The sequence below is a fragment of the Leuciscus leuciscus genome, assembly GCF_965113295.1.
Source record: "Leuciscus leuciscus genome assembly, chromosome: 11".
NCBI lineage: Eukaryota > Metazoa > Chordata > Actinopteri > Cypriniformes > Leuciscidae > Leuciscus > Leuciscus leuciscus.
In genome coordinates this window covers 7,870,364-7,879,739 of record NC_138735.1, presented here as the reverse complement: position 1 = coordinate 7,879,739, position 9,376 = coordinate 7,870,364, and the positions used below count along the sequence as shown (strand labels likewise).

Below are 9,376 nucleotides of genomic sequence, written 5' to 3'. Positions count from 1 at the left end.
CTTATCTGCGATGCCTCTTCTAAATAATTAAATTGCCCACTGATAACATGAGGGATAAAAGTCATCCTGACCAAGCAGTCGTCTCGGCAGCTGAGGATCAATACAGTCAAGGTGTTAGTCAGATAACTATGTCAGATCACATCTGTCGAGAGTTGGGGCTTTTACCGATTCGTTTGTGCAAAAAGGCAGTTGCAAAGTTGTTCTGGGCGTTGCTAGGGTGTTGCTATGAAGGTGGTTGCTGATGTAAGTATGCTTGCAGTAATATCACACCCTCTCCTCAACAAGCCCAATGACTTGTACTTTCCACATTCTAAATAAGGCAATAACCTACATTTTGCTGCCAAAATTGCATCACCGGTGTACCTGTAGATGGATGAATAGATATAATTTCAAGGAAAGGTGCTGTGAAGTGCATGTTGGGACAGGCTTTATTCTAAATTCGTCCTCTGTGAAGAAGAGCCTGTTTTTCTCCACTGGATTTCAGTTTTCTTTTCAAATAATGGAGCTTCAGATCAGTGCATCGTCACAAAACGTTTCCAGGCAAATAGTTACATACGTTTCAAGTAAACAATGGCGGTTCAATCAGGGTTTCCACGCTGTTTGACTGCTAAATTCCCTTGACTTTCCAGTCATTCATCAATAGTGGATTTAAAAATATATATTTTACTTATTTAACATGTTGCTCTTTTTTATTTCTATTTAATATAACAATTTCCATTACTTTTCGGAGATTTGTTTGAATGAATTTCTATGATTAGGGCCTGGAAATAACACTTTTCACATTCCCTGTTTTCCATGACTGTTTGGACCTAAAACAATTTGTGCAAGAGTTGATTGTGCAAAGCAATGTTCACTGAAAATTTTCGTGAAAAATGAATGCTTTTCACGTCACTTTGCATATGTTTCGCCATATGGTGCATGCTATATAAGAGGCCATTCAGTGAAAAAGTGCTGTATCTGCATCTCCACCAACTGCTGTTCAGTTCCACTAAAGTGATTCTCTTGTGTCAGCATGAACTGTGAGCGCACTTTCACTTTCATTTCCCATGCACAAGCTGCATGCCTTCCAACTTTCACCATAACACGTCACGCAGTTGACATGATCGGGGAACCTTCGGTGCCGCGGGGAAATGAAATGACGTCAATCACAATAGAACAATGCATCTTATCATTCTGTTAAAATAATGCTTTACAGTTACACCTTGGTGACTTTTCTCGTAATACGTCTCAGCTTCTCGTACTCGCTCTCCATTCTGTTTATTCAGTGGTCGAATTGTGATCATTTTTATTAATTATGTAATTACTATCATAATAAGTGAATTAAGTTCAACTACTCTTGATGGACCAAAACAATATATTTCATAAATGTGCATGCAACAGCCTAATTCATTCATGTGCATAGCTTTTCCACAAGAAATTTGGATAATGTTTCTTGAGCTTTATGAAAATTGGTTAAAATGTTGGTTACACTTTATTCTGATGGTCCCCATGCACCTACATGTCAACTAACTCTCATTAGAGTATTAGTTGAGTATTAGTTGAGTATTAGTAGACTGTTAGGTTCAGGTTAGTGGAATAAGTCGAAATGTACATGCAAAGTTACTTATAGTCAGTAGAACGTCTGTTGGTGAACAATGAAAATAAAGTGTTTGCAGACAGACTACTCATACTTCAATGAGAGTTAGTTTACTTGACATGTAGTTGCAACGTTACTTATTGTTAGCAGATAGGGGACCATCGAAATAAAGAGTTACCAAAATGTTCATTAAAAAAAATAAAAAAAATAAAAACATATTTCATTTTTTTTTAAATAAATTAAATAATTAATAAATTAATACAATAGTAAATTAAAAGATTGTTTGAAAAATAAACAAATAACAGAAATCATATTTAAATGGTGAGAAAAGCAGTTGCAGCGATGCTGTAACGCACCGCCCACAGTGTCAGTTAAACACCCCCACACTTTCCACTGACTTGAACTTCCTTGAGGAATACCAGAATTTGGGCATCCAAAAAAAAAAAAAGATGTCCTGTTTCATTTTTACCCTACCTGACAGGTGTGGTCAGTGTTTCTGGCCCGTTTCATTTTGACCCGGATTGACAGGTGTGGTACAGCAGGTGACATTGCTCACGGTATAAAAGGCACAGCAGAACAGTGTCACATCAGCATCTCACAGCATCTCAGCTCCTGATCTGCAGAACAACAACAGAAGGTGAGCATTTTCTGCAAACTTTTCATGTCAAGTACAAATTTTACATTCATTTTGCATGAGTGTTTAAATGCGACTCTTATGATGAAGATTCTCGCTCTTTCAGAAAATATGGTCTGGATTCGACTCATCATCATTTGCACGTCCATGTGTCTGCTGCAAGCCCATAAGGAGTGCACACGACACATACATTGGCACCATCTCATTCAGTCTTTAAATTCAATGGTAAGTGTCCATAACTCTGATTTAACCATGTATTTTCAATTAAACTTGCAACATGAACTGAACGCATATGCTTTGTGTTTTCAAAGGGTACAGCGATATCTCATGATTGTGCATTTGATTATGAAGAAGACAGCCTGTGTGATCCACGTCACCTGGTCAATATGGTTTGTACATCTGCAATCCTTCTGTATATTTCTTATTAAAGGTGATTTATAAAAGTAAATTATAATAATAAAATGAATATTTGCTATTCACAGGTGGATCATAATGCAGTCCTTCTGGTCGACATTGCCAAGAAAGCAGAAACAATGTACAGGGAGAATCCGAACCCAGGGGCGTTTATTGACACTCTCCGTCACACCCGTCATACCCTGAGCAATTGCGTAAGAATCACAGAATGTGGTATTAGAAGTTATGATACAGTCGCATAGCTTATTGTCAACATGATAATCATGCTGTCTGCATTTCTCCGGTAGGTTCATCACTCTGGCAGTGTTGAAAAGGAACCTGTGACCACATGCTTCAACAAATTAGATGCTTTTCTTAAGAAAAAGGTAAGAGTATCTATCTATCTATCTATCTATCTATCTATCTATCTATCTATCTATCTATCTATCTATCTACCTATCTACCTATCTATCTACCTATCTATCTATCTATCTATCTATCTATCTATCTATCTATCTATCTATCTATCTATCTATCTATCTATCTATCTATCTATCTATCTATCTATCTATCTATCTATCTACCTACCTGTCTAAATGTCTATATATTTCTATTTTTTTCAGTCCCACTCACATTGTGCATGGGAAATCATTAATTCAAAACTGAGAGAGATTCTTCAGAGGCTGGAGAAACGCTCCGTCAGAAGGCGCCGGTAGAGACTTTATGCATGTATTTTGATTGTATGCATATTTTTTTAAAAGTTATGAAAATGTACATAATATGCAAAATGTTTCAAATTCATGTTGTTTTTTTTTTTTGTTTTTTTTTTAGTGTGTGATAAGCTTGATTGATATAGGCCTATGTATTTTTTTTTACTATATTTAAAAAAATAAAATTGTTATGAAATGCACATATTGTAATAGACAAAATGTTTCAAATTCATGACATTTTGAGCCATGAACAGTTGCTGTGTGACATTGTGTACTTTGTATATTCTAGATTATTTATATATTTTACTGTTAAAATGTGAGTCTTCATAGCTAATGTACTGTATGTCTATGATATGATCTGCACTTGAACAAAAATAAAAAAGAATATGAATCAAATCTGAAATTCATCCTTCTGTCATAAATGGTGTTGGGATTGAATATAAAAATACAGTATATATTAAACACACAAACAAAATGTACGTAAACTGTTTTAAACACAAATGGTCTCACAGACAAGGCTTATATTGAGCCAGGATTAGGCCTTAGTTCAATTTAAACATTTAAGTAGCTTTTATAAGTTTGCATTTTGAGACAAAACAATGGCAGTGACATGTTCTAAGATATGTCAGTGCAAGTTATTTTCAGTTAAAACAGCTCAAACATACATTTTAGTTTGGGACTAACTTAAGCCTTGTCTGTGAAACCGGTGGATAATGTGTTAGTATAATGGTAGTATAATAAGTGTGTGTGGGGGGTAATGAATAAAACAATATTTTGTTTTTGCATATTAACAATATTTTGAATAAAACTAATCTAATCTAACCTAATATGATCAGTTGGAAGAATAGCGTACATTAGAATATAATCTTCATTCTTAGAAATTGTGACTGAATTCCCTTGCAGTTCTTATGCTAACCAACAGACGACAGCATAGCCTACACTACAAATAACGGTTTAAAAGCTACACACAAATGGCTAGCAAGATTGTAATCACGCTCATGTTAATTTTAATATATAGTTTAATTGCACGGTAAAAAAAAAGAAAAAGAAAAAAATTATAGGTGTAACATACTGTAAATTAAATTTGAACTATTTTGCTCTTTGACAGGCGTCTGACAAGTTACCGGAAATAGTTGCCAGACCATATTTGTCCAATAGAAAAATGATCGTCCCGCCTACATCATCTTCCTACACGGAAACGTCGCCGAGAGCGTCTACTATTGGTCAACATCCTGACAAGAATTCGTGATCTATTCAGCCATTGGCTGAGAAAGCTGTCAGTCACAGAAACTGTTGATGCAGGTTGAGGAGAGGACGTACAGGAGGAGAGGAGACCGCTGGTGAGAGAAGAGGAGAGGGGAGGATAGAGTCCCTCAACCGGCACACTTACATAATTTTATTTATTAATTATTGTTTTAACATATTGTTAGTATTAAAAAAAGGGAAAATGGCTCAGCCAGACAATAAGAAGTTCTTCGAGAACCTGACGGGCGCTGGGAAAGCCATAGCAGTGCTGACGAGCGGAGGAGATGCTCAAGGTACAGTAGAAGAGCTCACTGACATCTCATGGTCGTTTTCCTATATTGTATCACTTTAACTCATGATTATCAGAGTTATTTTCTATTAAAATGTTCAGAATGTTGTCTACACCGTATCATTATGACATCTGACGTTCATTCTGGTACTTATTATACAGTGTGATCACTGTTATCAGTGTTAAATGAACTGCTCCGTCATTATATCAGTTGCACTGTATACATGCAACTTTGTTAGAAACTCATGCTTCGATTTGCTTCTCGTTAGGATGGATGAAATGGCCCTTGAGGGCCTGAGGAGATTGACATGTAACCATCAGATAATCACAAGGTCATACATCTTGCATTGTGATGCGTTTGACTGACACGTGGTTGATGTTTAGGTCATCGGGTTTAGGGCATAGGAATGTCTGTCATTCATTATTTAGATCCACCACAGCTGGCTGGTCAGGCTGGCTAATATCAGTTAAAATGTGATGGTGAGGATGCAAATCATACACTAAATACATTTGAGCTCATCCTGCTACATTACAGATGACAGTGAAGCTTTCATTTCTGTCATAACGTTTTCAGATAACGGACAGCTTTTCCTTACGTCTCTATTATGTAACGTTAGGTGTGTATGTGATTGAATAGCATTTATTCCAAATGCATGTCACTGCATTGCGGAATCACGTGACCTTCACGAAGAGCACGTAGCATGTCATCTTCACTGCCACAATCGAGCCAAAAATATTCTGATGCGTGCTTATGTTTGCTTAATATGAATAACCGTCATGTCTTTTACCTAATATCGGCGCTTTTCTGTCTGTCAATCATCGATATGAAGTTTTTTCCGCCTTCAACCAGGAAGTGGCTGCGCGTTTCAGTCACTTTCCTGTGTTTATCGCGTGCAGGTGCTTTTTTAAAAGTCATGTTTTTTTTCTTCATTACGTGGCTTATTTTGTAAAGAAGAGGTGAATTATGTGACTTTAAGGGTTTAGCGCGTAGACAGGATGCGTACGTGAGGAGTCGCGTTTGAGCCGGTGAGTTACGTCACTGGAATCTGAGTCATGTGACCAACGCGCGCCGCTTCATAAACCAAAGTCACGTTTCACCCAGTCATAATTATACATCATACCTTTGCTGTAAGAATTGACTACGTGCATTGGATTGAATACCCAAAGACGCTGTTTTTACCTGATATGACCTTTATAATGACTTGTGTAATGTAACCCAGTCTAGTCATATGATATTAGGCTACAATAATAATAAAAAGCGGTTAGTTCAGGTGTGCACATGAAGTGCACTTTTACAACCACATTGCAAAGACTAGTAGTTCCTTTAGAAATGACAATCTAGTTTATGAGACCATTTCAGGCACTCCTTTATATAAGTATATTATTTTTAAGCCTATTATTATTTCTTTTTTTAGAAGTGTGCAGTGTACTCTTTTTCACGAGATTTCTCTGCAGCTCATATGAGAAATGCAAATGTTCTTGGTGTGTAAGTTACTGTGTGGTAAAAATTTACATATTATTTCATAGTAGTTAATGAGTCACCAAATGCAGTGTCACTTCAGTAGTGACTCTGATCTGATGTAACACTCATGCCATATTAGTCAGTTCAGTGGATTAATGTATACATGCACATTTCTCAGTCACTCGAATACATGTTATAGATGAATTAATTCACTGATACTTTAGAGCAGCTGCAGGACATACATAGCAGGATCTCATTTGTTGTCTGTTTAGATAAACTGATAGACAGTGACACTCAAAAGATTGATGAAATTGACACCTTCAGTCACTGATTTGACTCTTTCAGCACCTGTTGGGCTGCTAGATCTCTCATCTGACATCAGACTTGGTGAACAATGAAACTTACAGTGTAGAAGGAACCTATATCTACAGACCAGCATATCAGCTGTTGACCACCTAGAAACCACGAAGCATTGTTGTTCCCATATGAATACCGTTCTCCCAAAGAACACAAAAAAGAAAAGAAAAAACAAATATGAAATGAAGATAGTTTTCCATGTAAAACCCAATGTATACTTCGTTTTTTACTAGGGCTATTCAGTCTTGTATGCCACAGACCCACAAATATGATCATCCACATGCAAGGGACCCCCATCCTAAAATTTAAAAGGCAGCTAAAAGATATTCATGTATAAAGACCCAATTAATACTCTGAAATAATGTGAAAAATGAATGTTTTTTTTTTTTTTCACTGTAGAACTAATGTTAATAATAATAATAATAATAATACATTTAATTTATAGTGCGCTTTTCTCAGACCCAAAGCGCGTACAATAAAATACTGTATACCAAAGCGCATACAGTAAAATAAACAAATACAGCAAGAGCAATAAAAACAATTAAGAAAAAGCAGCCTTGAACAAATGCGTCTTAATCAACCCTTTGAATTGTCCCAATGTTGGCGCACTTTTGATTGTGGAAGGAAGTAGATTCCATAGCTTGGGGGCTTTACAAGAAAAAGCTCTTTCCCCCATGGTCTTGAGCTTACACAAAGGCTGATGTAATAAGAGGGAATTTGCAGAACGGAGAGAACGCGATGGAGTATAAGGTTTAATAAGATCACATAGGTACTCTGGAGTAGGGCTGTGCAATTAATTGAATTTCGATTTCAATTTCAATTTTGGCTCCCAACGATCACCAAAATGGTACAATCGAATAAAAACGATTATTTTGCAATGTTCTGTTTTGCAAGAACACTCTTATTTTGTTTTGTGTTCTGAATGACACGCGCACATCCGCCCCTCCCAAAGCCATAAACTCTCTCAGCTTGAATGTTTAAACTGATAAGACTTAAAAAGAAGTGAAAATTATAAACTTTAGTTACGATGCAATGCTGGCCCGATTGTGCAAGTGACAATTCCGTCATGTCCCGACTCCTAAACGCAAGAGTGTAGTTTCGACGCTTGCCTTGTCCAACCCATTTGGAGAGACAGAGAGAGAGAAGACGCGGCGCCGCTGAAAACTCACGCGGTTTGTGAAATTTTGTTTTGAAGAAAGTTTTAAAATGATTGATTTGATTGTGTAATCTGTGCAAGAATACAATCTACTTGCTAAAGTGAATCAATGTTTGCGGGGGAATTTCCCGCATTATAAGTGGTAGACCTGCGGGAATTATTCAAATACTCATTGAAGTATTATCTGTTATTGTTATATTATTTATTTTTTATTAGTTCAAAAAGTACAATAAATGTTAAAATTTTTATATATTTTTTAAAAGAATTGTTGAAAGGTGTCTTTTTAATAAATGCAACACGTTCCCAAAGTCATGTGAAATAATCGTGTTACATAATCGTGATTTCAATACTGACCAAAATAATCGTGATTATGATTTTTTCCATAATCGAGCAGCCCTACTCTGGAGCAATCCCATGTAGTGCCTTATATGTTAGAATGAGAATTTTAAAATCAATTCTCGCCTTCACAGGAAGCCAGTGCAGCTGTAAAAGAACCGGTGTAATGTGCTCACGAGGAGAAGTGCGAGTGAGAACACGAGCAGCAGAGTTCTGTATATACTGTAGCCTGTTTAATGATTTTGCTGGAAGGCCAGAAAACAGGGCATTACAATAGTCTAGCCTGGTTGTGATGAAGGCATGTATGAGCCTTTCTGTATCTACAAAGGAGAGAAATGGTCTAAGTCGAGCAATATTTCTCAGATGGTAAAAAGCCGTTTTAGAGACCTGTTTTATATGTGCTTCAAAACTCAATTGTGGGTCAAAAATTACACCGAGATTCCGCACCTGTGGAGAGGGGGTTACCCTGCTAGAGTCAACAATCAGACTTACCTGATCAGTCTTACGAATAGCCACCACTGTACCAATCAGCATCAGTTCCGTTTTAGAGCCGTTTAGCTTCAGGAAGTTGTTCTGCATCCATGAACTGATCTCTGCTAGACAGCTATTCAAAGTATTTAGTGAGCAATGTGCGTCCGGATTTGTGGTGATGTATATCTGCGTATCGTCCGCATAACAGTGATACCCAAGCTCGTATTTACTGATGATCTGCCCAAGTGGAAGCATGTAAATATTAAATAAAATTGGACCTAGCACTGAACCTTGAGGAACTCCCTGTCGCACAGGTACGGTATCAGATTCAAAAATGCCCATGCTTACGAACTGTGCACGATGCGCTAAATAAGACCGAAACCAACTGAGTACGACTCCAGAAGTACCCAGCCAATTTTCCATCCTATTCAGCAAGAGAGAATGACATAGAGTGTCGAAAGCAGCACTGAGGTCTAGTAAGACCAAAATACTGCATACACCAGAATCTGCTGCGGTAAGAAGGTCATTTACAACCCTCACTAAGGCGGTCTCAGTGCTATGCCCTTTTCTGAACCCAGATTGAAAAGGTTCAAGAAGACTATTTTGTGCTAGGTGATTATTTAGCTGAATAGCCACAGCACGCTCCAGGACTTTGGCCAAGAATGGAAGATTTGAAATTGGCCTATAATTAGACAGATCAGAGACATCACAACCAGGCTTCTTAGGGACTGGTGTAATGGCAGCTAT

The 9,376-nt window shown here is 37.2% G+C and overlaps 2 protein-coding genes across 6 annotated transcripts in view; both read left to right on the top strand.

Moving 5' to 3' along the window:
• The first annotated feature begins 2,163 nt into the window (after positions 1–2,163).
• ifnu (class II cytokine, IFN-u) lies at positions 2,164–3,694 on the top strand. The gene is made up of 6 exons (XM_082184559.1): positions 2,164–2,213; positions 2,317–2,435; positions 2,522–2,599; positions 2,693–2,818; positions 2,912–2,989; positions 3,227–3,694. The coding sequence occupies exons 2-6, from the start codon at positions 2,322–2,324 to the stop codon at positions 3,317–3,319; spliced, it is 489 nt and encodes a 162-aa protein (XP_082040685.1). The 5' UTR covers positions 2,164–2,213; positions 2,317–2,321; the 3' UTR covers positions 3,320–3,694.
• A 903-nt stretch (positions 3,695–4,597) lies between these two features.
• Positions 4,598–9,376, top strand: part of pfkpa (phosphofructokinase, platelet a) — a 36,418-nt gene continuing 31,639 nt past the window's right edge. For 3 of the 5 annotated variants that reach the window (XM_082184313.1, XM_082184315.1, XM_082184312.1), the window contains exon 1: positions 4,599–4,851. In XM_082184313.1, the coding sequence (XP_082040439.1) occupies positions 4,761–4,851 (91 nt within the window). In that variant the 5' untranslated portion in view covers positions 4,599–4,760. Of the gene's footprint in view, positions 4,852–9,376 lie in introns of all 5 variants that reach the window. The other 2 variants (XM_082184314.1, XM_082184311.1) reach the window with 2 other exon arrangements.

What these genes read in the sequence shown, in the direction of transcription:
- ifnu (XM_082184559.1), top strand. Translation starts at nt 2,322, where the DNA reads ATGGTCTGGATTCGACTCATCATCATTTGCACGTCCATGTGTCTGCTG. An exon ending in TTCAGTCTTTAAATTCAATG is followed by an intron (nt 2,436 to 2,521) that starts GTAAGTGTCCAT and finishes GTGTTTTCAAAG; the next exon opens with GGTACAGCGATATCTCATGA. An exon ending in GTCATACCCTGAGCAATTGC is followed by an intron (nt 2,819 to 2,911) that starts GTAAGAATCACA and finishes TTTCTCCGGTAG; the next exon opens with GTTCATCACTCTGGCAGTGT.